The sequence below is a fragment of the Neolamprologus multifasciatus genome, chromosome 10 (genome assembly GCF_963576455.1).
Source record: "Neolamprologus multifasciatus chromosome 10, fNeoMul1.2, whole genome shotgun sequence".
NCBI classification, from domain to species: Eukaryota; Metazoa; Chordata; class Actinopteri; order Cichliformes; family Cichlidae; genus Neolamprologus; species Neolamprologus multifasciatus.
The window spans coordinates 19135391-19159660 of record NC_140448.1 but is presented as its reverse complement, the minus strand read 5'-3'; the positions used below and the strand labels follow the sequence as shown (position 1 = coordinate 19159660).

The 24270-nt window shown below is 41.4% G+C and overlaps 3 protein-coding genes across 3 annotated transcripts; 1 reads left to right on the top strand and 2 right to left on the bottom strand.

Moving 5' to 3' along the window:
• The first annotated feature begins 166 nt into the window (after nt 1–166).
• tmtops3b (teleost multiple tissue opsin 3b) lies at nt 167–9692 on the top strand. Its single transcript, XM_085174589.1, has 5 exons — nt 167–2441; nt 2748–2916; nt 3929–4100; nt 4204–4437; nt 5673–9692. The coding sequence occupies exons 1-5, from the start codon at nt 2120–2122 to the stop codon at nt 5865–5867; spliced, it is 1092 nt and encodes a 363-aa protein (XP_085030715.1). The 5' UTR covers nt 167–2119; the 3' UTR covers nt 5868–9692.
• On the bottom strand, nt 6056–18702 carry tpst1l (tyrosylprotein sulfotransferase 1, like). The gene is made up of 6 exons (XM_085174532.1): nt 18433–18702; nt 13945–14626; nt 12641–12799; nt 12234–12487; nt 8048–8249; nt 6056–6621 (listed from the first exon to the last, which is right to left on the bottom strand). The coding sequence occupies exons 2-6, from the start codon at nt 14350–14352 to the stop codon at nt 6586–6588; spliced, it is 1059 nt and encodes a 352-aa protein (XP_085030658.1). The 5' UTR covers nt 14353–14626; nt 18433–18702; the 3' UTR covers nt 6056–6585.
• A 1730-nt stretch (nt 18703–20432) lies between these two features.
• Nucleotides 20433–23922, bottom strand: crcp (calcitonin gene-related peptide-receptor component protein). The gene is made up of 6 exons (XM_085174580.1): nt 23784–23922; nt 22850–22886; nt 22656–22754; nt 22473–22567; nt 22298–22355; nt 20433–21305 (listed from the first exon to the last, which is right to left on the bottom strand). The coding sequence occupies exons 1-6, from the start codon at nt 23789–23791 to the stop codon at nt 21159–21161; spliced, it is 444 nt and encodes a 147-aa protein (XP_085030706.1). The 5' UTR covers nt 23792–23922; the 3' UTR covers nt 20433–21158.
• Between the last annotated feature and the right edge of the window lie 348 nt (nt 23923–24270).

Sequence of the window (24270 nt, the reverse complement as noted above, 5' to 3'; positions counted from 1 at the left end):
TTGGAGTATCTCTGTGAGCAGTGCATACAGTTAAAATGAAAATAAATAAATATAAAAATGAGAAAAAATGCATGCACGATACACACCAGAATTACAAGAACTATACACATATCCATTTCACAGTCTTTGGTCATATTAGAAAGTGTATGATTATCTAACATTTGTATTTTTTTTTTTATTTATACTATTTTTTTCTTTGTAGTGTTAATTTTTTATCTTATAAAGGTATCTGTTTTGTCATATTGTGAATATTAATTTATTCAATTAAAAAAGCACCTTTTCTCTTTTATACTTTTTGTTTTATGTTTGTTGTTTTTAACTTCATTCTAAAAGCTGTAATAACAATTTCCCTGCGTTGGGATGAATAAAGTGTGTACCTGGGTGTTTGTGTAGAACAACATAAATTCAAATAAACATAATTAGAAATAGACAAAAGTGATGTTTTCCACATCCCATATATATCAGGTAATACACTAAAGAGCATGAACAGAATCTACATGGAGAAAAAGAAACACTTTAAACTGGGAGCACTGGACCAAAATCACAATATCCTTTACAAATCTGTAAACAGCTCCAGTGAGTTACAAAATACAAGTCTGAGTGGAAAGGACTACAGAAGACACACTATAACTACAAGTAAAACTACACGTCCAACAACACTGTGTTTAACTGACACAGAGAATACCACCACCAAGAAAGACAAGGATAGGCTCTTCCCGTCATCACTGCAAATTATATCATTTTATAAACAAATATAAAAATGTAATAGTTAATTAAATTAGCCTGATTCAAATAACAATATAAGCATTTCTGTACAGTTAAGGTTTGTTTTATCTATAGTCTGAAGACCCGAAGATGACGTTTTAACGGTACTTTCATCCATTAGAAAATGCTCCCTCCAGTGGTTAAAGTGTAGTACTGCATCAAAGTGATCTTATAGACCTAAGTTCGACTTTTGAGTGAGAGCTGTTGGCTTGAATTATTCCATAACTAATAATGGCAGCTCTAAATTAGTTTAAAAATGATGTAAATATTATTTAATTAAAGTACACAGGATCCTGTATGATTTTTTTTTATATTTACAGGAGAAAAATAATGTTTAAATCTGTCAGCTGATCTCCCGCCTGCAGATCTCCTATCATTTCTTCATTCTTCCATCCATAATGATGCCCACCCTCAATCATCACCCTTCATCACTTCCTAGCTCCACTTCTTTTCCACAGCAGCCCTGCTCCACATCCTGCTGCAGAGCATCACAGAAGCTTGTAACCCAGCATCCAGGTCTTAGTGTTAGCCCGGCTTGTCTCCATACGTTGCTCCAGAATCATTTCTGCATGCTTAGCCTTTAGTTCCAGTTCCTTCGGGAGTAATCTTTCTTCTGCTGCCAGTCACCTGCCTGCCCTCATCTTCTCCCCTGTTCACCAGTTTATTCCACCGCCTGGCCGCTTTCTGCACAGCTTCCCGCTGTGTTCTGTTTCTCTGCCCTCTGGCCCTGTTGGGCCATTCTCTCAATATCATTGTTTCCCATTATTTAATTATTTATTTTACTTTTTAACTAGTTTTTGCATTTTCCTTGGATTCTCCTCCAAGAGTTCTCCCACTGACAGGCTTCACTTGAATTTTTTGGACCCAAGTGTGTTCCTGGCTCAGCATCTGAGTGAGCCAAAGCTTATATTATTGATAAGCTGGCAGAGATATTTAGGTCCCCAATCTGGTTCTTAACACAGTATTAGCCTCTAACAGAACAAAATAAAGACATCTCTTCTTTTGATTGATTCTTTTCCTTTCATAGAAGTGTTCTTCACTTTTTAATCTACCAAAAAAACAAACAAAAACGGGCCCATCTTAGTATTTCCTTGTTTAGTTTAAGTTCTTCTTTGACAGTATTCAGTGTTTTCATTTGAAGAAATAAACTGGCAGCAACTCATACAACTCATATCCATAATGTATGAGAAAAAGACAAATCCCCCCCCCCCTATTCTGCCCACTCCCCTTGAGTATTTAAGCATTTGCAGACATCTTGTAGATGCATTTCTTAATAATGCCTCCAGTGAATTCAGTTTCACTTCTCTAAGAGGATACTTCCATACGCCTTTGCTTTGTCTTTCTACTCATTGCCATGGAGACCCAACTGCAGCACAACAACCTCAGCACAGAGCACATCCCCAGTGCCCTGAGCCAAGCAGGTCACACCGCGGCGGCCGTCTTTCTTGGGTTCGTCCTGGTTCTGGGGTTCTTCGGCAACTTTCTGGTGCTCCTGGTGTTCTCACGTTTTTCTGGGCTGAGGACTCCGGCCAACCTGCTTCTCATCAACATCAGCATCAGCGACATGCTCGTTTGCATCTTTGGCACATCCCTCAGTTTTTCCGCCAGCGTACGTGGCAGGTGGCTGACAGGTTCCTACGGGTGCCAGTGGTATGGCTTCTCCAATGCTCTCTTCGGTGAGTGAGGTTAATGAAGCCCAGTTTTACTCTGGGAAAGGAGTGCGTAGCATAAAAGGCAGTTTTTGAACATCATTGTAGTTTGTATTTTTTATTCTTCGCTATTTCCATTAAAAAACTAACAAAGATCCAAATAAGAAAAAAAACCCACAACAAGGCTTCTTTGTATCCTGTTGGGTATAGTTTGTAAAATGTTTTTATAAAATTATTTTATCTTGAAATGTTTCTGCTACTCTGGTTATGAAAAGTAAGAATGCATCCTGTTTGATCACTGCTGCTCTTTCACCTGACGTCTCTCTATGGCAGGGATCGTGTCTCTAGTGTCTCTGGCTCTCCTGTCCTTTGAACGCTACTCTGTGCTGCTCTGCAAACAGCAGTCGGACTCCTGTCAGTACCGCAGGGCCTGGCTCGCCGTCGCAGCCTCCTGGCTCTATTCGCTGGTGTGGACTGTGCCGCCACTGCTGGGCTGGAGCAGGTCAGCCAACCTGAAATATTCCAGACCTCAGAGAAAAGTCTGTGATTTATAAAATAATGAACCACTACAGCTGGTAGAAATAGAGGCAGAGTGATAATCAGAAGGTTGGTGGTTCAATTTCTGTCTGCTGAACCCTTGTTCCCGATGTCATCAGAGTGAATATTAGATTAAAGGGCTAGAGCTGAAAAACACTAAATAAGAACCAGTCTGTTCACTGCTTTAACAATGAGATCAAAGGCTGAGAAATGTTAGGTCATTAGAGAGCTCTGGCTCATTGTAGTTCATTGTTTAAATGCCTAAAGATGATTAAAGACACAAGATCTCTCATGACTTAAGCACACTTTTTTGTTGCAGCTGTGTGTCTCTAATATATGTTTCTCTCTGGTTAAGCAAGTGACACGTATAACTGAGAATATTTGCATTGAATTGAACATTTGGGTAACAGGAAGCTGATTTTTCATCTTTCTTTTTTAATTTTGAAAAAAATCTATTTTTTTTTTTTTTTTTCATATTAAAGGTCAGCTGTGGATTTATGTATGTCATGCTGGACTTTGGTGCTGTGCCTTCATTTCCCTTTAAACCAGTTTATTTCTGATTGACTGTCATTCATTAAAAACAGGTTTCAACACTGAGCTGATGGGATTTCTCGGTCAGGGCTGTGTGCCTGAGATGACAACATTAAGGATATCTGCTCGTTTTGGCTCACAGAGAGTATTTGCACATATGCTGACCTCATTATTTGAAAACTTGGCCATATTTTATATGCATCCAACACTCTAACAGTACAGATATGGCAGGAAAGTCAAAAAAGGACCTCTTTAAAAAAATGAAAACATTAAATCAACCTCATTAAAACTGGCATTATTCTTGTTTTTCACAACAGAAGTATTTAAAATGTGCACATATTTTAAAAAACAAGATATTTTTCCTGCTCTGTGCAACCCCCCTGTCTATTCGAGAGCTGCTTGTTTCTGCTTTACTGTTTTACTGTTCATCCTGTGTTGCTGTGCAGCTATGGGCTGGAGGGTCCTGGCACCACCTGCTCGGTCCAGTGGCACCAGCGCACAGCCACGGCTCGCTCTTATGTCAGCTGTCTGTTCGTCTTCTGCCTCCTCCTGCCGCTGGTGCTCATGTTCTTCTGCTACGGGAAGATCCTCCTGGCTGTACGAGCAGTGGCGAGGCAGGTAAGCTCGTAGCTTCACCTTTGACCTCTGCGTAATGTTTGAAATCTGGCTCTCACCTCTGTGCATCTGCCAGTGTGTTTAAAAGAAGTGTGGGTGTCTGCAGGTCACAGGGATTAATTCAACCTACCCTGACTGGAGAGAAGGCCGTGTCCTCCTGATGGTGGTCACCATGGTGACAGGCTACCTATTGTGCTGGATGCCATACGGAGTTGTGGCGATGCTGGCTTCATTTGGAAGGCTGGGCTTAGTGCCACCTGCCGCCAGTTTAATCCCCTCACTGTTGGCAAAAACCAGCACTGTGATCAACCCCTTCATTTACGTGGTGCTGAACAGCCAGGTAAGAAAACAGGAAAAACTCCTCCAAATTAAAATGACACCAACTGTCATCAGCAGCAACTCCGATACCTGATTATTTGAAATCATTTTCATTAAAAACAAAAATAAAACAACAAAAGATTGAAAATATTCATTGGAAAACATTTTAAAATGCAAACACCTCCAATCATAAAGTGATGGACATGGTCAGGAGCAATATTCAGGGAGGCTGTATCATTTAAACAGTGCGCAGTTGATACTAAGGGATCCAAAGCATGCTGAGAAAATATCCCCCACATCATTACACCAACCGGCCTGAAATGTTGATACAAGGCAGGCTGGATTCATGCTTTCATGTTTACATCAAATTCCCTATTTCCAGTTTTCTGTTCTTCAATTTTAGTGAGTGCATGTGAACTGTTGCTTTGGTTTTCTGTTCTTAGATGACAGTAGTGACACTCAGTAGATCATCTGCTTCAAGGTTTGACGAGATGCACTTCTGCATTTAATTGATAAAATGATTCAAATTGCTGCACCTTTAGACTGCTTCCAATCTTTCTTCTCTGACCTCTGACATCAACAAGGCATTTTCACCCAGAGGAGTGAAGCTCAGGGATCTCCTGTTTTTGGACCATTCACTGTAAACCGTGCAGATGGTTGGGCAGGAAAATCCCAGCAGATCAGCAGTTTCTGAAATACTCAGACTAGCTTATCTGGCTAGTCACTTTTTTTCTTCATTCTGATCCTCGGTTTGAACTTCACCAAGTTGTCTTGATCATGTCTACATGCCTAAATGCATTGTTCTAGCTTCAATGTTAGTATACTTAAAAAAACCCAAACTAAAAGCAGGTGTAAAAACATTCAAGTTAACTGAAATAAAAATAAAAACTGAAACTTGCAACTTAAATAAAAATGTGGAACCCCTGAGAAGATGTCCTCCAGGTGATAATAATTAGAAGTACTGAAACTAACAGTGAAACTAGTAAAGATTTATATAAAATTGAATGAAGCACAATAAATCCACAGTAGTTGAACTAAAATAAAACCCTCATACAATAAAGCCCCCATACAGGAAAAATAATTAGACAAAATTCCTGTTCCCATTTGGACTTATTGTACAAATGTTTTCTGAAAGTCTAAAATCCGCCTCATAGCGTGTGTAAGAGATGGTCTGAAGATCTTTTTTCCCCTAAAGATTATCATGTGGTTAATATCAGGCATGCATGGATTTTCCTTCTACCTCTGTTTCCCTCTCAGTTCTCCAGGTGTCTCCTGCACATGATCGGTGGCAGCTCACAAGCTCCGCCCACCCCAGAAAACCTCACGCAGCCCAGCAGCAGGGAGCTGTGGCATCAAGCTCGCAGCACGCTAACACAGGAACAAAATACAGTAACGCCCCAGTTCACGTCCAGAGGGCAGCAGGTCCAGCGTGGTGCTAGTGGCTCAGTGTGAAGCACAGAAGATAACGACTGTCCTGCTTTATAAACATGCTCTGTATTTATAATTAACGAGTCAGTTCTTTTTCAATTACAAGAAAAACTTCACATTACTGCAAGTGCACTGACATATGCAGACTCCGTCGTTCCTTTAAATGGTGCTATGTCAATTTGGCGGCACCGGGTGGCGCTATGGAGGGCATTAAACTAGTAAACAAATAGGTGGACCACAGCAAGAAGTGACATTTATTTTCTTTTTAATAATGCTCAACAATTTACCACAATTAGAAATTGTTCCAGTTCTGAAATTCCTGAATGGGCAACAGCAAAATAATTTATTAAGAAAATAAACATACGTCTTCAAAAAATATACAGTCATTATGCTTCACGAACACCGAGCTCCCAGCGAGTGAGGGATTGGTCTGAAGACAGATTCACATTGTGATGGTGAGGTCATAACAGCTGACATGATGGTCGAGCTGAAACACAGATTCGACCTGGAGGGGTGGAACGATGAGTGGCGAAGAAGCAGAACTTCCCTGACCAGGTAGTCCACTCCAGACCTGCATCTTAAACACTCCGCCAGTGTACAGACACGGACACCGCACACGAGTCTTACGAACGACTCAGAAACACACATGGAACACTTAAATCTTTCCCGCCAGGTGTAGCTCCTCCAGAACTTGAAATCTGTCTTTGCGGCGCATCCATATCGCTGAACATCACAGCCATGCTTAGCTGGGGTGAGGAACATCTGCTGATTTTGCTTTCTATGGAAAGAAAAGACAGAGTCATTCACAGGTCACAGAATAACAGGAGAAACTATCGAGGCTGATTTATGGTTGCAAATTGATTCACTCTGGCAGCTATGTGAAGCTCTCTGCACCGCTGGATGTCACTTGGTGAAACATAATATCTGATTAGAGTGGATTTCTTGCTGTATGTTAACATGCAGGTGCAGCAGTGGATGTGCACCAACATCTGGGCTGCAGCAGCTGTCGAGAAACAAGAACTGTGGCTCCTTCAGACTGTTTATCATGGCACTGAGATTAAGGTCAAAGACCTGTTAAGGAAGTAGAGGACTGTTTGTTACACACTTCCTGCTCGCTGGCTCATCAGTGTGCATAACAAGGAATGAATTATTGCCAGCTTTTGTAATGTAATTAGCTGCTATAGTCTCATATGGCTGCAATCCGACTCTGAACTGAGGAGGTTGAAGCAACATTTGTGTTCTTGCATTTTGCTACGCCAAGTACTGTTGACTGGCTTCATTTACCCTAATGTGGGCAATCAGGATAAGCGGTTATCAGAGACATGAACAAGTCTACTTGAATCTGATGGATTACAACTACAAGAGTCAGCTGTAGACTCAGTGGTGTTTAAAGCTGCGTACACACACAAACCACAAGCAGCTACGGGTGAAATAACCACAGGTGACAGGAAGTGAGCAGGACAAGATAAACTTTTCTCAACTTCCACCTGAGGGACTGAAGCGACTACCAGTGAGAGTGAAGAATACAGCTGATTGACATTTGACTTCTCACTGATTTCATAGCCGTTGGTCTCTAATTTTGAGCCTAACCTGCTACGGAACAGGTTTTTAGAAAATGTTAACATGTGAACCTTCCTTGTAATACTGAAAACCCAAGGTTAAGTCTGAAGTTAGGTGGATAAGGCCAAATCCTACTTTGCAGTACAGATCTCTGGGCTGTGGTGCATTTGTGAAACAGCCAAACGGAGCTCGCCTACATGCAACACCACATGTAAAATTAGGTAAGCTACCACACAGCAAGTTGTAAAAAGACTATATAATGAAAAAGAATACATCTCTCCTGATCATGAGAAATACAATCATTCACTTTAGTGAAAACAAGCAGGAAGAAGCTGATGTTTTCCTGTTAACAGAAACATATACAAGCCTACTGCAGGACTCCCTTGAATCCTTCGACTCAAGGGCAAATCTTTGTTTTTTTTTAAGGTTTCTCTTGAGAGGAAAAGCTGGCTCATTAGTTTAGTTTCACCCATTCCTGAATTTAAAAAAGCAGAGCCAACTTTTCTAATTTAGGTAGTTATTGTTCATCTGCATGTCCTTTTAGTGGTACAATAAAATCTCCTTCCACTGTTTCATATGGTAAATTCATCATGTTAGGGTTTGGATGTCTAAGTGGCAAAAACACTTTTAACTTTTAAACTCACGTGTGAGTAGTTGAACTCAGGTGCCAGGGGCTCCGTTTTTGTGTAGTCGGGAGGGTTGGCATGGGGGTCGTAGCCCAGGCGAGCCAGCATGGGAGCGATTTCAGCCATGTCGTTGACCACGTCAAGGGGAATTTGCCCCACCCACTTGGACAGTGCCTCCGTGTTCACTGGCTTCATCACCTGGTCTGTCGAACGCTCCACCCTGCAGAGAGCCAAACGCCCACGTCATGTATGCGAGTGCGCAAGTTTTATACAAAGAAAAATTAGTTCTGCTCATTCATTTGATCTCTTTACAACCAAGGCGTGCCCCTTCACAGCAGCCTCAATGGGAAATAATAATTCATAAGTTACTGGCCACCAAAGAAAGATAAATAAAAGGGTTAAATACAAAAATAAAATATTAAAGAATAAAATAAACACATTTTTCTATGTGCATTTGTGTCATAATCATGATTGGCAAGAATAAAACAGTTTAGTTCTTTACTGTATTTTTAATTTTGTTATTAATTTGCTTTTATTTTGTGTATTGACAGAAAATAATAAAGAGCGTCACAAAGAATTGCAGATGAAAACAGAGAATAACTCAGAGGAAACTAGTCATTTTAAATCTTCCATATAACTCCCTCTGATTTAATTAATGTGTGCACCCTGTTCCACATTTCCTACTTTAAGCATTTGGGTGACTAACACTGTGCCGGCCGTTGCATAACTTCTCAAAGTGAGGGTGCTAATTCTCTCAGAATGTGGCCTAATTCCTTCAAATGCGCGCCAGGTTTGGGTTTAGCAGCCAGACTCCCACCAAATCCCCCGAGCTTCTTGCCTGCAGAGAAATGCTCTACTTGAGGCACAACAAACAAGTGGAGCAACACAAATTAAAAAGTCTTTCTGTGGGAGTCCTGTAAGCTTTACTTGACCCTGAACGGTTTGGCTGATTTAAAATGAAGATTTTCGGCATCCTGCACGACGTGATTAGTATTTTTTTTTCTCATGGTGGGTTTGCAAGTCTTTACTTTGCCTGTTTTGAGTTGCATTTTTAGACTCGTGCTTACTGCTTACAGTCCTGATTTGCATGAGAACAAAACATCTGAGGTAAAACCCACAGGGTCAATCGCATTTGGTGAAATTCCCTTAAGACTAAACCTGAAACTGCTAGGGGAAAAAAATCTGCAGTAGTTTTTTATAATAATATAAATGTATTAATCAATAATGAAAACAAACACAAAAACATACACTTGAACTTAAAGTGATTTTTTTTGCCAATGTGCTTGCAGTCACATTACATGACAAAACAAATGAGTTTCAACTTTAGAAGACATGAAGGTCTCACAGTCATGTGACTTCCTGTGGTTTAAGACTTGTTTTGAGTGAACACCTCACACATATCATTCTTCACACATATTTTCACACCGTTGTGCACCCTGCTATATCTGACACTGTCATCTTAAGAAACAGAGAAAATCTGTTGGAATACAAAACATAAAAAAACCTGCAGGACGGAGGAGGATCCCAGTGAATTAGCTGGGATCGCTCCGCACTTTAAATGAGTAAAAATCCAATTTTTTCCAGGTGCAACAGTTTCACTTTTTTTCTCACTAATGCAGATGGAGTACTATCATATAGAAATGGATAAACATGAAGAAAAATGCGGCCATATAAAATAACTTATTCATTATATTATGGAAGACTTTATTTTAATTGCACTGTTGTTAATGAGGACTGACATAACTGTTGGCAGCACTGCAGAGTAAACAGTCCAACTGGTGCCTTTCTTAATCTTGGACCATCATTTAACCTTCAAGCTGTGCTGCTTATTTACCATAAGCACATCTGAGAAGGCCTTATCATTCAATAAAGCATGTTGCAGTGTAAGAACATTTACTAATGGTTTTCTCTGAATTTTATTACAATGAAACTTTTATATGTTCATATACAGTTACTGAATAAATATCAAAGATGAGTGAGCAAAAATCTGGTCAGCACATGGTGTGTGTGAGCGAGACGTGTGAGAAGTGGGAATCTCAGCTGCTTTTCAGAAGCCTGAAAAAAACAACACTTTCTATCGTGAAATATAGCTGCCCCTCAAAGCCAGCGGGGCGTGAATTCACAAATGCTAACCACTGCGCCACCGAGTTCTCAGTCTAAATTAAACCGTTTAAATTCAGCATCATGCATGTGCACAGCGTATATGGCCTAACAATAAAACAGGAACACAGCCTATTAACTGTAAGCTAACTGCATATTCAGCAAATCTGTTTCTTTCATGCAAACCAATTAAAAATCTTCCCTAGACCTCCTCTAGATTGGATATGGCCAGATGTGTGTTGATCATTCACTTCATGCGCATTGGAGAATTTTTACCATCCTCCAGCAGAGACTGCATGAAAATTTGTGGGATTACTCCTGACTCAAATTTGACGGTCTGATTTTCACTTTTGAAACAACTGAAACACTTTTGGTTTCTCAAGTTGTGAAACATCAAATTTTGCAAAACTAGTAAAATGGGGAAACCTCAGTTAGTTCAGTTTTGAATAAGTCGAGTGAATTAGGCACTTTTAAAAACAACAAGGGTTGAACAAAATGCTGTGAACCAAAGCGGTATAAAATGCAACAGGAAAATACAGAAAAACAGAAGACAAACAAGAAGCAAAACAAACGCAGCTGCAAATGGCTGAATAAACTGAATATTCAGCATACTCCTCTCACAAGGGACAACACCTCTCTTTGTCTGTCTGGGTGCTGCAGCTCTCTGCTCTGAACAGAGTAGATGGGGCAAGACAATGCTCTGCCCAAAGGCACTAAATCCAGCAAAGAACGTTACAACTTCTCAACAATAGTATGAATTTACAGTGCGTTACATCACACACAGTTTCATCCATTTTCTTCAGCTTCAATTCAAGTTTTTATGTGTAGGGTAGGGGGCTGGTGTTTATCCTACCTACCATAAGGTGAGAATGGGCAAGCAGTCTGTCACAAAACCATTCACACTCATGTTCACACCTATGTGCAATTTTAGAATTACCAGTCAAGCTAACCCCACTGACTGCATATCCTTGGACTGTGAGGAAGCCGGAGTACTTGGAGACACCCCTGCAGACACGGGGAGAACATTTGAACAGGGCCTTCTTGCTGCAAGGCAAAAATGCTAACCACTGCGCCACAGAGTTCTCAGTCTAAATTTTCATCTAAAACGCCTCCTACATCCCTTCTGGATTTACAACTTGGAAAGCTGGAAGAAAGCTAGCAGTAGACACAACCAGTATTAAAACCAGAATCTGCACTGCCTATGTTGTGCGTTTTTGTTCACTGATCAGGCTCTGTTCATGTACGTGTTTGCAGCGGTATTTTTAAGTGTGAAAACAAGTATTGTGCTCTCTTGCTAGCGATGCATGAATCGTTCAACCTCACTAAGAAGCAAAGCAAATCCCGTTTTCACTCACTGTCCTGCCTTTACTACTGGAATGTGCTCAGATGACATCTCAGTTCAGAGCTACCTGGAAGGCGGCAATTAAGTGTGATGACCTCTGCTGTGAGAGAGATAGATGTCAGGAGATAAGCCTTCCAGCTAGGGTGTGTGTTTAACATTAGCGTACACCACAACTCAACAGAAAATACCCTCTTACATGCTCCTTGATGCAACCAGACTGCAAGGCTGATCCAGCAGATCATTACATAATTTGCATTTAGCCCCGTCTCCCTATGCTCTTTTTTTTCTTCCTCATTTAAAAGTGTAAACAACAAACAGAAACTTCTGTTAAACTATTTTTTACACTTAACAGAAATAAAATCATTTCTAAACAGAACTGAAGGTGAAAATGCAAAGTATGCATGTGCATTAAAACCATGTCATGGTTGAAATGTAGGCTAGCACAATTTGCTAAACTTCTTCAGTGCATGCACACATTGCATGCAAATACATTAGGACTGCTGCTACTTTTAAAGGTTAAAAATAAACCACTGTGTGTATCTTATCATGTGGAGAGTTTCAGTGTAGTGTGCTGTTTATTATGCTGAGGTTTTGAGATACCCGCTTCTAAAACGTTTGCCACAACAGAAGCTTTCGTTTGAAAAGACACTTGAATCAAAGGCAGATATATAAAGGACGGCCCATCTGAAAACTTTATAACATTAAACAAACTATCTAAACAGATAAGTATCACTAGAGCTAGCACATATTTCATATACTCACTTTGATAGAGACACGCCACCAGCCTTTCCAATCAGCTCTTCGTGGTGCAGCACCGATGGGTCCCACTGCAAATCCAGAAAGTGCAGCAACTTTCTCATTTCCTCCTCTGGGTGGAGGACAAGCTGCTCATACCGGATGGGCTGACACCTAGCGTATCCGACCGCCTGGCACTGGCTGAACATGGTCTCCACCGCACTGCTCCACTTTGTTAGGCAGTCCCTGTAGCTGGTCAGGTCAAAACCGGAGATGGTCACCTATGAAATGAGGCAGAGTGTGAAGGTCACCACGGGAATCCCGGCAGGGAAAACCCAGCGAGATGGCATGTTTTTTTTTGCATCTCTTGTGGCTGCTCGAACAGCCAGCCTGAGAGGACGCTGTAGCATGAAGGAGAAAACAGACAAACGCACCTTGCGTGATATCATTGAGTGCACAGTTGCCCGTCCATCTCGTAGCATGAGCACAAACTTTGCTTTCGGGAAGATGTGAGCCAAATAAGACAGAGACTTCAGTGCAAACGGGTCCTTGTTGCAAAGGCGAGGCGCAGGCTCCCCGTGACCAACTATCACCTGGAACACACACACACCCCGAATAAAGTCAGTTATCATCATCTCAATATACAGAAATAATAACTGCATCAATATAAGGACTCACAAATGTCAGCAAACCCCTGGAGGCAGATCGCTGAAACTATTGGAATGAATGTCATCAATCAAAAAACTTGAAGTTGGAAAAATTTGAACAACAAACATGTTTGAAATTGACCACAACAAAGAGTGCGGACCCAGGACATTTTATTTGTTTCTATCACCTGGCACCACATATGAAACTCAGCCACGAGGTAATTAATACGTAATGCACTAACTCTCACATAAATGCTGGCAACAACGTCAACCACTTCTTTAGATTGCGTCGCAGCTCTACAAAGATTCCCAGCAGAAGTGTAAATCGCGCTTAATGGCAACTCACCACTGTATTATTGTACTAAACAATAAGGTGCTGCCACTTTTTCCACATCAGCGCTTTTATAGGGGAAGAAGTTAAAACTGTAAACATTTATTCCAGGAAGTTTCATCTTATTAAACTGCTGCAACAAAGGTCTGAGCTTTTTTACTGGTGTATCGTTAAAATGAAGGTAAAAACCAACACAACTGAATTAACTTCCCACTTTTTTTTTTGATACACCATTTCTGCTCATTGGGAACTTCTTCCTGTCTCCTTCCTGGAGTTTGTATTGTTTATTGTTCATGGGGTCTCTAAGCTCCTCTTTTCTATTTCATCTAACCCTATACCAGCTGTGACAGATGTGTGCTCCTCCCTGAGCCTGATTCTGCTCAGAACTTATATCTGACTGTTAGAGAGAGAAAGAGAGAGAAAACCTAACTCACAACATAAAGCAGGTTCAGACTGCTGTTGCTGTAAAGTGGTCCTATACAGCTAAGACCGAGCTGAATTAAAGCAAAAAAAGGAACTTTTTACAATATCCTGCAGGTTAATCTGGGCAAGCTAAAGATTTTCAATGCTGAAGAACTAAAAGATGAACTACAGCTTAAAAAATATGGAAATTTGTCCTTCAATATTGGCATTTCTCTGGGGATTTATTGGGCTATACATGTGAATACAAACATGTGACCCTGTCTCTCTCACACACTCTTCACCATTAAAAAACATGAAGATGTGTTTCATTATCGCAAAAGCAGCCTGAGAAACCCACCTCCAACAGGAACGCTCGCACAGCTGAGTCCAACACGTGGTCAGTGACGCCGGCCTCATCCAGTCGTATTCTCTCCTTCACTGAGCGGCTCCAAGTGGCCCTCATGGTCAAGAGGCGGGGAATCACTCGGGTCTCTTCTCCACACCGCACGGCATTGTGGGCGTCCAGCATGACGCGCATCAGTGTCGTGCCGCTCCTGGGGAAGCCCCCAATGAAGATAATGGGTGTGTCTTCTGGGAAGTGATCAGTCAGGGATAAGCTCTGATTGCCTGAGCCCAGAGTGAGCTCCATCCATCGGCGCCGATGGCTTTTCGGAGGGCAGTCTACCCCGCTCATCCCCAGGTAGAGAAGGGAGACGGAGCAGACCAGCACGCAGCCCAGCAGCAGGTTCGATCTGGTGCTCCTCATTGTTGGGGAGGTGTGTGTTTGGGAGTTAGGAGGACATAAAATTAATTCAGGGGCAGCTGAGGAGACTGGTGGAGGGACTCACTTCAGTTTAACTTAGCCAGTTTGACAGTCAGCTTTTAGGATGAGTGCTGGAAGTGATCCTGAAGAAATCCTGGAGGATGGTGTCTAGGAAGGTTCCTCACTTTTTTGCAGTTCTTTGCACCCGTTATCGGTGAGCAGGATCCAGGTGTGTCGCACTCCACAACCAGCTGTGCGTTTTATCCATGCTTCTTACCTAAGACAAGAGAGGAACATGTCATAAAACTCAGAAAAAGCTGCACAAGAATCAGCTTATAACCAAAGACACTGTGTTTCTCAATGACGGTAAAGCACTTCACTATTAGAGTACTTTCCCAGCCTCATTTTCCAGCTTCTGAGTATTAAAAAGCATGATTATCATGTTACAAATTTCCAATAAATAACTCTCAACATTAGCCCAGAGTGAGTTATCATCTGCTGGCAGTGTGCGAATGGTGGCCGTCGTTTTTGCCAAGAACACTTGCGCACACTTGCGCGCACACACAAACACACACACACACACACACACACACACACACACAAACACACAAACACACACACAGGCTTTCAGAGGAGCTGAAATGCATCCAGTTTTTCTCCTCAAAGCATCTATTTTGCATCACTCCTCCGGGGAGCCACCGACTGCTAAAGCCATATCAAAGTTCACTGCGGCACGCAACGCAGACACACTCTCAGGCAATGTTTCTGAAGCCACTAATTACAGCTCCCTCATGCTTTTATTCTCACTGACAGTTTCTGCCACGCTGAAATGCAAATCAATTTGTTAAAGCTCACATTACTATTGACCAATTCAGACATCCTGCAACTTCCCCATTTATCTTCTGCAATGTGCATACGAGGAGTTTCACAAGTCGGTGTTTAATTCCTCTTACTGGCACTCTAAAACAGCAAAGCATGTATAAAGCACCGAGCCACTACTGACTTAAGTAAATGCTTGAATTAATGCAACTGAAACTGCAGCGTCTTGCTAAAGTGTATCTGAAATATTCCTCCATTTCTCAGGGGCATTTTGGCATCTTGCTTGTTCTGTCTGGGTGTGGAGGGATCCCGAACATCTGGATGGCATGTGGGGGAGCAGTACCCTCTGTGGGTTGGATGAAACTGCCTGAAAAAATGTTCTCTCTGGCAAAACTAAAAGTAAAAACAGCTGTAAATGAGGACATTGGGTTGGGCTATGATGGTTTGGTGCTGTCTTAAACTATCCTAAGTCTAGTAGCACCCGAACGATTTTTACATGTAATTCTAATTTAATTTGATGCAGAGATTAAGCCACTTGGAGCCTGCAGAGAATTAGGGCAAAGTACTGAGCCTTGATGCTTTTTTTCGCCCCTTTTTCCTCAACAGATTTAAAAGCCTGGATCAGACATGTTACAGAAAAAGAAGCATATTTTCCAATTTAAACACTCCAGTGTTTTAGTCCTCCCATTGCCAGTTAAACAGACATGTATGGATAGTTTTTGTCTTACATACAGATTCAGTAGAAACAGAGAAGGGAAGGAAATCCTCTCGAATGAGAAACATTAGTTTCTGATTATTTGATGGCACCTGAAGTGCAGAAAATCTACTGGATATTTTATTTTTAGAGGGAGCAAAACACTAGGAACATTTAATTTGTATATTTTTTAATGCTTAGTAAACCACAAACAAAAGTCAGTTCTCCTTTACTGCACTTCAGTGGAAGTAATAACAAATATCTGAAAACTCAGGCAAACCTTTCTGCATGGGTAAGCACGGGTTTAGAAAGAATGGTTAAATTGGTTTCTGCAAACAACATATCTGAAAACTGTCCTTTCACAAACAAACCTAAAATAATAAGAGGAATGAACCGTGATCACAGTCCATCTGCAGAATCTGCAGTTCAGGTGGGTTGCAAGAAAGCAACACCTTTGAAACCTTTGAGCAGAAGACAGTCACGAAACCTCCAAACAAATATATAAACTGACTTCCTGCCAAAGATAAAAATCTTGACAGTTATGTTTTAAAGTTTCAGTGAAGAGACTCTCAGTTTGCAGTTCTCACCACTGAATGTCCGTGTTCATTCGTTTTTATGTTTACTTTATTTATACTCTATACCGTAATGACAGGCTTTCCTCAGTGAAGTGAATGCTCACCTCAGGTCTCTATATTTGTTTTATTCCTCATTTATTAACGGTGTTTGAATTTTTAGCCCTGCTCACCTGTTCTTACACACACCATGCTTCTGGTTTACAACAGTGAACACACTCTCACCACACACTTTGTTAGGCACACCTGTTCAACTGCTTGTTAACACGAATATCTAATCATCCAAACACACGGCAGTGACTCAGTTGGATGTTGTTCCCAGACAGGCTGATCTGAGTATTTCAGAAACTGCTGATCTACTGGGCTGTTTTTGCACACAATCATCTCTAGTGTTTACAGTGAAGGGTCCAAAAATAAAAAATAAAAGAGCAAATACCCAGTGAGGGGCAGTTCTCTGTGAGAAAACGCCTTGTGGATGCCAGAGGTCAGATGAGAGAGAATAACCAGTATGCAATAGAGCATCTCTGAAAGCAAAACACGTGAACTGGGAAGCAGATGGGTTACAGCAGCAGAAGACCGTACTGGGTGCCACTCCTGTAGACTAAGAACAGGAAACTGAGGCTAAAGTGCACACAGGCTCACCAAAACTGGACAACAGAACACTAGAAAAATGTTGCTTGCTGTGACGGTAGGGTCAGAATCTGTTGTAAACAATATAAAAGCATGTTCATGAAAGCATCCATCGTGTCTTGTATTGACAGTTCAGGCTGATGCTGGTGTAATAATGTCGGGGATATTTTGTTACCAACTATCCATCATTTAAACACCACAGCCTACCTTGAGTATTACTGCTGACCATGCCCATCTCTTTATGACTGCACTGCGCTCTTTGCTTTTGATGGCTATTTCCAACAGAAAGCAACACTTTCTGGTTTCCTGACATGATAATAATTTCACTGTACTCGTATGTGCTCCACAGTCACCAGATCTCAGTGCAGTAGAGCACCTTTGTAAGGGAACAGGAGATCTGCATTATGGACGTGCAGCCAAAAATCATGTCAATAATGACCAAAATCTCTGAGGAATGTTTCATTGAATCTGTGCTATGAAAAATCAAGACAGGTTTAAACCAAACAGGGATCCAACCCAATACTAGATGTACCCAATAAAGTGTCCAATGAGTGTCTCTCACAGGAAACACGTGGCTCTAAAACTAATGAGCGGATCTATGGGTACATCCCTTCTGAAACCCAAAACGATTAGCTGACAGAAAAGCAGCTGAAACAACAGTTTTACTGTCATTAAACAAGGAAGAAGTGTACAAAGTCTACTAAATCACTGTATATCCGTCCTATATCTGGGAGACATTTATCCTGCCATATAAAATGCCACGTTAACCCCAGCTTTAGTAAGGAAATAGTCCTTACTGTCACACAAAAACATATCCTTTGCTTCACATTTAGTTTGTAAGGATGTGCCCTCCTACTCTGTGCTGCATTGTTTCCTCTCGGTGTCAACAAATGTGAAATGACGGTCTCAAAGGCTTATGCTGAGTTGCAGCTGCTTCATCCTGAATTGAGGCTCTCTCTCGTTATTTATTTATTTTTGCCGAGTTGCACAAAAATATGTTGGCCCAGCTGGCTGCTGGTGGGTGTATTTGAAACAGGTCACCGCTGTCACTGCAGTGCGCGTGCTTGTATAAATAGGATTACTGCAAGGCAGCAGAGCGCAGGCCCAGCAGCCACAAACATCTGGTCTCCCTGCACCCCGAAGCAGGAAGGCAAAAAAGCCGCCAGGTGAGTGAGTCAGTGCCCCGTTGGCGTTCACACACACACACACCGGGGACACCTACGGCTCTCCATAAACGACAGCCAGACTGTCACGGCGCGTTTTCACCGCCTGCACCTGGTATGGATGGGCTAATTCGGTTCCATTTAGATAGCTATCCTAGCTGGAAATGTCTTAACCGTGAAAAAGAAAAAAATGGTGTTCACTCACCAGCCGAAATACGAAGAAGAAACACACACATGGACCTTAAGCCAGAGGCAGACAACTGCTCTGTCTCCCCCCCACCTTCTCAACACACACACATCGGTGTTTACTCTCATCTATGGGCGAAGGTCACCGCCGTGGTGTCTACACCATTTCCTAACTTCGTGAGAAGTCGAGCTGTATCTAACATTCACACAGAGAGCGAGAGAGAGAGAGAGATAGATAGGGGAACAGAGGATACGAGCGCAGGCTGGCAGAGAAAGCTGGGCGCTGATTGGACGAGCACAGCTCTCAATTCTAAAACGCATCTGCTTGGACGATTCTGATTGGCGGACGCGTTAAAGGGCAATTTCGTCGACATAAGAGAAGCCGAGCGAAGCAAAGCAGTTGCACCGGAGGCAAGAATTACTTTACCTTATCGATTTGTATGCTCTCAGTAAAAGCCCACCGGGGAAATTTAATCACAGCGCGCGATTTAGAGGAGGTTAAAGCCGCCTCATTTAATTTACCCATCGTTTCATTAGGAGCAGGTTTTTGGCTACCCTTAACATCGCCTTTATGATAGATTGCGGCCTCTGTGGACGACCATGTGTGACCAAATTACAAGTAAAGCTGCCAACATGCAATAAATAAAATATTCAATATCGACTCAGTCCATGGATAAGTCATGAGAGACATGAATAATAAATGAAATAACTAGTGAGGTGATGAAAAAAATAAAGGAAAAGAATTATATGCTTGTGCTTTATAGGCTGACACTCTCTGGACACTTCATTAGAAAGCCAGTAAGTGGGCATCAAGTCAAACAAGTTAGGCATGTAGATATAGTCAAGATAACCTGCTAGAATTCAAAGGGAGCCTCAAAAGGAAAGAACCATTTCACTACAGTAATTATGGTGATTATTGTTGGTGCTGGTCTAATGACCTGCTGGGATTTTCCCACACAAGCATCTTTAGGGTTTACAGAGAATGGTCCGAAAAAGAGGAAATATCCAGCGAGCAGCAGTTCTCTGTGCAAAAATGCCCTGTTAATGTCTGAGGAGAATGGCCTGACTGCTTTGAGGACACATAAGAACAAAGGTATGCAGAAGAGCATCTCTGAAAGCGCAACCAAATCTTGAAGCAGGTGGCCTACAGTAGCAGAAGACCACACTAGGTGCCACTCACTGTCATCTTAGAACAGGAAACTGAGGCTCACCAAAACTAAGCAGCAGGAAATTGGAACTACACTTGGTTTCATGAACACAACACTGAGATCATTGCACTCAATTGGCCTCCAGACTCACCAGATCTCAATCCAGTAGAGCACCTTTGGGGTCTGGTGGAGCAGAATCTCATCATGGATGTGCATCTGAAAAATCTGCAGCAACTGTGTGATGCTGTCATGTCAATGTGGACATGGCATCTCAGAGGGATGCTGTGAAGAATTAAAATCACATTGCCAAGTAAATACTGAGTCTAAAGCACATCCCTGTTTTTGTAAATGCATTGTGACTCATTTTAACACCACATCCTATTTCATATGTAGACTTTTTCCCCTTTTTACTTCTCCCCTATTTAAATCTGGAAAAAAAAAATTCCCTCACACAAGCGTAGTCCTCTGATGGAAAACTTTAATTACGATAATATGTCAATCTTTTCCCCCAATGATGCCAAAGATATGTTGCCTACTTCCACTTTTACTGTGTTCTTACCAGTCTTGACTGCAGAACAAAATTAATATAGTACAGTAAAACTATCAGATTTGGTAGTTCGTTATCGTAATAATGAAAGTAACAGCGATAACTGTGATTGTCATATAGAAATTAATAAAGTGTTCCTCCTGTTTACATTTACAAGCATGACCGATTTGGCTGGGTTGGGGGGCTTGGCGCGCTCAGATGTGCTGTCCAAAAAATCTGTGTTCACTTCACTTAGGCATCCCGCCTCGGCAAGGTACTTGGCAAGCACAGGAAACTGATGTGATATCTCAACAGGAAGCCCGAAAGCAGAAATATACATGAGTCTAACTAGCACATCCTTCCTCTACTATAACAGAAAGTAAAAAAAAAAAAAAACTGGAGTTGATCCAGGGCCTGTGGTTAAAGAGTTTGTGCTGCAAACCTGTAGTTTATATCCCGTGTGACCTCTGCACAGTTACAGAAACACATCTCTGTGAAACATGTCCTGCAGTACTGACAACTACGGCCCTGCAGCCATACCTGAAAGCAGCCATACTGGCTGCAACTTTTCTGTGTGATCCAAAATTTACAAACAACCACTGCTTATTTCAGCTGTTACATCTCTTTGTAATGCAAAGGCCAAATTAAAGTGTCAGCATGTTTTAAAAATCATTGCTTCGCATACTGAATAAGAGTTGAGTGACAACCTCCTGGCTTATATTGTTCTTCGTTATTACACAGCCAATCTAATCATACTGTTTGAGCTTACATTTATGCTGCACCAGCTTAAGTTTAATGGCACAACTGTCTAACATTGCATCTTTGGAAATCAGAGTCCAATAATTCCAATTGTGACACACTACCCTGTTTGATTTAATGCAGCTATGTAGTATGAATCCACATAGAGAAACAATCAGTATATCTTCTTCTGCTTATGTAACAGGTCAACTTGATGTGAATTATCAAGATGTCGGGCAGCATGTGTCCCATCATGCACAGTTCAATTAGTTGTGCAAATAATCACAGTCCATCCAGTTCTGCAGTTATCTCCAGTTCTGGCCCGTCATCGTGTCATGACTGTTCGCCGCCGTCATCCATCTCTGTGTCTGCTGGAGCTGCGTTTTCTTGCTCTGGGTCTCCCGGTAGGACATCTGTGACTGTCTGGATAAGCTCCTCAATCTGCTCCTCTGATAGTCGCTCTTCACTCTCTTCTACCAGCTGAACACAGAAAGAAACTTCAGACAGTGCAACACTAAAGCCTCCTGATGTGATTTCATCTTCTGTTTTCAGTTAGTTTTTGCTTTATGTCTTTGTTCTCAAGCTTTTGATCATATCACATGATTTCCATCAGTAGATACAGTTTGCCAGCTTTCATGGAAGTGTCGATGCTTGAATGTCCAACAGGGGCAACTAGTCCCTGAAGTGCTCAGATAAAACTGGGAAGAGATCTGTAAAAGATCTACATATTACTGAAAACTGTTGAACTCTACAAGCTGATGAAAACCATGTGATATGAGATGAAAAGCACCAGACTCAACAGCGTCACTTTATCAGTGCATTCTTCAGCACATTTAGCGTCGGCAAAGAACAACTCAAACTACATTTTTACACAGTCTGAATGAGCCCAGACTGCTGCAGGGACACTCCAATCTACTAACTTTAAGGTGCAAAGTGGATATTTTTTGGTGGTGTTATTTTCATCTGTGATTTACAGCTCCACTGACAGATTTTGAGTTGAAATGACCCACAAATCTGCATGTTTGACATCATTTTTGTTTTTTCTTCAATAATGGAGCCTTAAAAGTGGCCATTAGCAGAGGTTAGGTTATTAGTCCTATGTAAAAACAACACAAAACAAAACAAAAACAGTGTTTCTGTCCCGTCTGTGGAAGCCAGGCTCATCTGTTCCTACTTAAGTGAGCCATCACACAGTTCATTTGTATTATTCAAACAATTTGAAGGTGCATTTGCTTTGCTTGTTGTTGCCTTCACAAATGTAGGTGTCCATGCCGCCTGCCTGCCTGGCAAGATTAAGACAATATTCCATCAGCCTTTTACAGCTCGGGCGTATAAAGCAGAATACCAGCACACCTATTCTTTAGGTCACTCTGAGAGTACAGAGTCATTTCTAATTAAATGAGAACAATGTAATAAATAAGAAATAAAAACACTGTAGATATGAAGATGCAATTTAATTTAAAAACACTTACAAGCTGGATTTCCACTGCAGTCAGAGGCCGGTGGTTCAGTAGCTGTAGTTTTTCTGCCCTGTTTGGGGGGGAAAACAGTTCTCATCTAAAAAGAGCTGTGCATCTTATGCTGTCTGTAAAGTTCTATTGAAAGCATCAAGGCTGGAAGTTACTGTGATGGCCTGATCTTACTGACTTTGTGAGTTTGTGCGGCACCATGGTGGTGAGAAACTCCTTGACAATCTCAGGGCTCTGTCTGCTGCAGGGTGTCTTCGACAGGTACTTCAGCGTCTGGTGGAAGTACAAACCAAACTGTGGCTGTGCTTTTGAAAACAGGTAAACATGAAAGGCACGAGGAACGCAGACGACGTTTTCTGACCTCATACATGATGGTGTTGAGGTTCTGCTGCCCGGCGCTGTGTTTGTGCTTCCCACTGTCCTTTCTCTGCTCCTTCAGGTCTGTGAGGAGTTTGAACACCTGAGGAACACACAGGTAAACAAAAGTGTCATCGGCCTGATGAGTTATTCTTTGAACTGACCACAGAAAATAAAGAAGAAAGTGAGAAAATATACCTCATAGTTGCTGAGCATTGCAGCGTTAGCATTTTTCCTGAGAATAAAAAAAAAAGCACATGTAAGCATTTGTTTTTGAGAGTTATCTCAGTGGAGGCTGTGGTGTTTAAAAGATGTTTATACAAGGTAGAACAGATCCAGGCTTTCGTGTTTTTTATGCCAAATTCTGGCCCTACCATCTAAACATTACAGCAGAAATTGAGACTCATCAGGCCAAGCAACATTACTCCAGTCTTCAGGTGTCTAATTTTGGTTATCCTATATGTACAGTAGCATTAGTTTTCTGTTCTTAGTTGACAGGAGTGGCGCCCAGTGTGGTCTTCTGCTGCTGCTGTGGCTACAGAGTATTTGTGTAGCACATTTATAAACAATATAAAATATGGGCAATTTGCTACCATAGCAATGGGATTGCAACTATTAATATACTAAGATTATTTGTTCAAACGAGTCAGTTTAGTGCTAAGTGTCAAAATCTCAGCATTATTATCATTATTATTATTACCTAGTAGTAGTAGCAGTAGTAGTAAATAATGCATCACACAAAAAGAAAACATCTCCTCGCGTGAAAGAACCTGGCATCTGTTTTCACGTGTAATTTATAAATAAATAAAAATAAAAAACAATTTCGATCCAAGCACAAAAATCCGGATCAGTAAAGTGCTGACAAATGCACTTGTTATTATGTTGTCATTAACGTTCTGCTGCGTTAACTTAATTTATTTGTTGATTGTTTATTTCAGATTAACTGGAAAATGTGACTACAGCCCTCACACGGGTCCCAATAACTGAACCGGAAACTAAAAGACAGCGAGGCAGATTCTGCACTTTTAACCACAGTGTTTAGCCTCAGGTGAAAAAAAAAGGTTATAAGAATATCAGTTAAAATTATGCAGATATAAAAATGAAATCCATTTTAACTTAAAAACGGTCTTACACTTCCATTTCGCCTGGCACGTCGCTCCGTTACAAATGTGTCCGTGTGGGAATGCTAGTCCGCGTTAAACGTTCCGCCGCTAGGTAACCTCGATGGAAGTTGGAGGGCAGAGGCCAACCTGGTAAAGGAAATTAGTACCTGGGGTATCAGGTTACTGTATGAAAAATAAAAAAACTTTCATCTGTATCTTTTTTTTCTTTAATTGTTGAAATCTCCCATTCCTTCATTGTTTTGCTTTATGCTGCCCTCTGCTGTTCAGACTATTTATGATTTTATAAATGCTGTTTATTCCTAATGTGAACATGTGAAGCAGCTGTCTTACAAAAACTTATTAACATCCAGATTAAAGACTGTAGAGATATGGTCATCTGTCTCAGCATGATCTTGCTGAAAGTCTGGGAGGAGGGGCTAATGCATATGACAATGTAACTCCAGACACCTTTCTGGACAGACAGATTATTCTGCAGGGCATCACTCCTACTCTATG

Excerpts from the sequence above, each read along its gene's own strand:
- tmtops3b (XM_085174589.1), top strand. The coding sequence starts at position 2,120 with ATGGAGACCCAACTGCAGCACAACAACCTCAGCACAGAGCACATCCCC. Across the intron at positions 4,101-4,203 it reads TACGAGCAGTGGCGAGGCAG|GTCACAGGGATTAATTCAAC; the intron begins GTAAGCTCGTAG and ends GGGTGTCTGCAG. Across the intron at positions 4,438-5,672 it reads ACGTGGTGCTGAACAGCCAG|TTCTCCAGGTGTCTCCTGCA; the intron begins GTAAGAAAACAG and ends TTTCCCTCTCAG.
- tpst1l (XM_085174532.1), bottom strand. The coding sequence starts at position 14,352 with ATGAGGAGCACCAGATCGAACCTGCTGCTGGGCTGCGTGCTGGTCTGC. Across the intron at positions 12,800-13,944 it reads TGCGAGCGTTCCTGTTGGAG|GTGATAGTTGGTCACGGGGA; the intron begins GTGGGTTTCTCA and ends TGTGTGTTCCAG. Across the intron at positions 12,488-12,640 it reads ACTCAATGATATCACGCAAG|GTGACCATCTCCGGTTTTGA; the intron begins GTGCGTTTGTCT and ends CTCATTTCATAG.
- crcp (XM_085174580.1), bottom strand. Across the intron at positions 22,568-22,655 it reads TCAACACCATCATGTATGAG|ACGCTGAAGTACCTGTCGAA; the intron begins GTCAGAAAACGT and ends TACTTCCACCAG. Across the intron at positions 22,356-22,472 it reads GTGCCGCACAAACTCACAAA|GGCAGAAAAACTACAGCTAC; the intron begins GTCAGTAAGATC and ends CCCCCCAAACAG.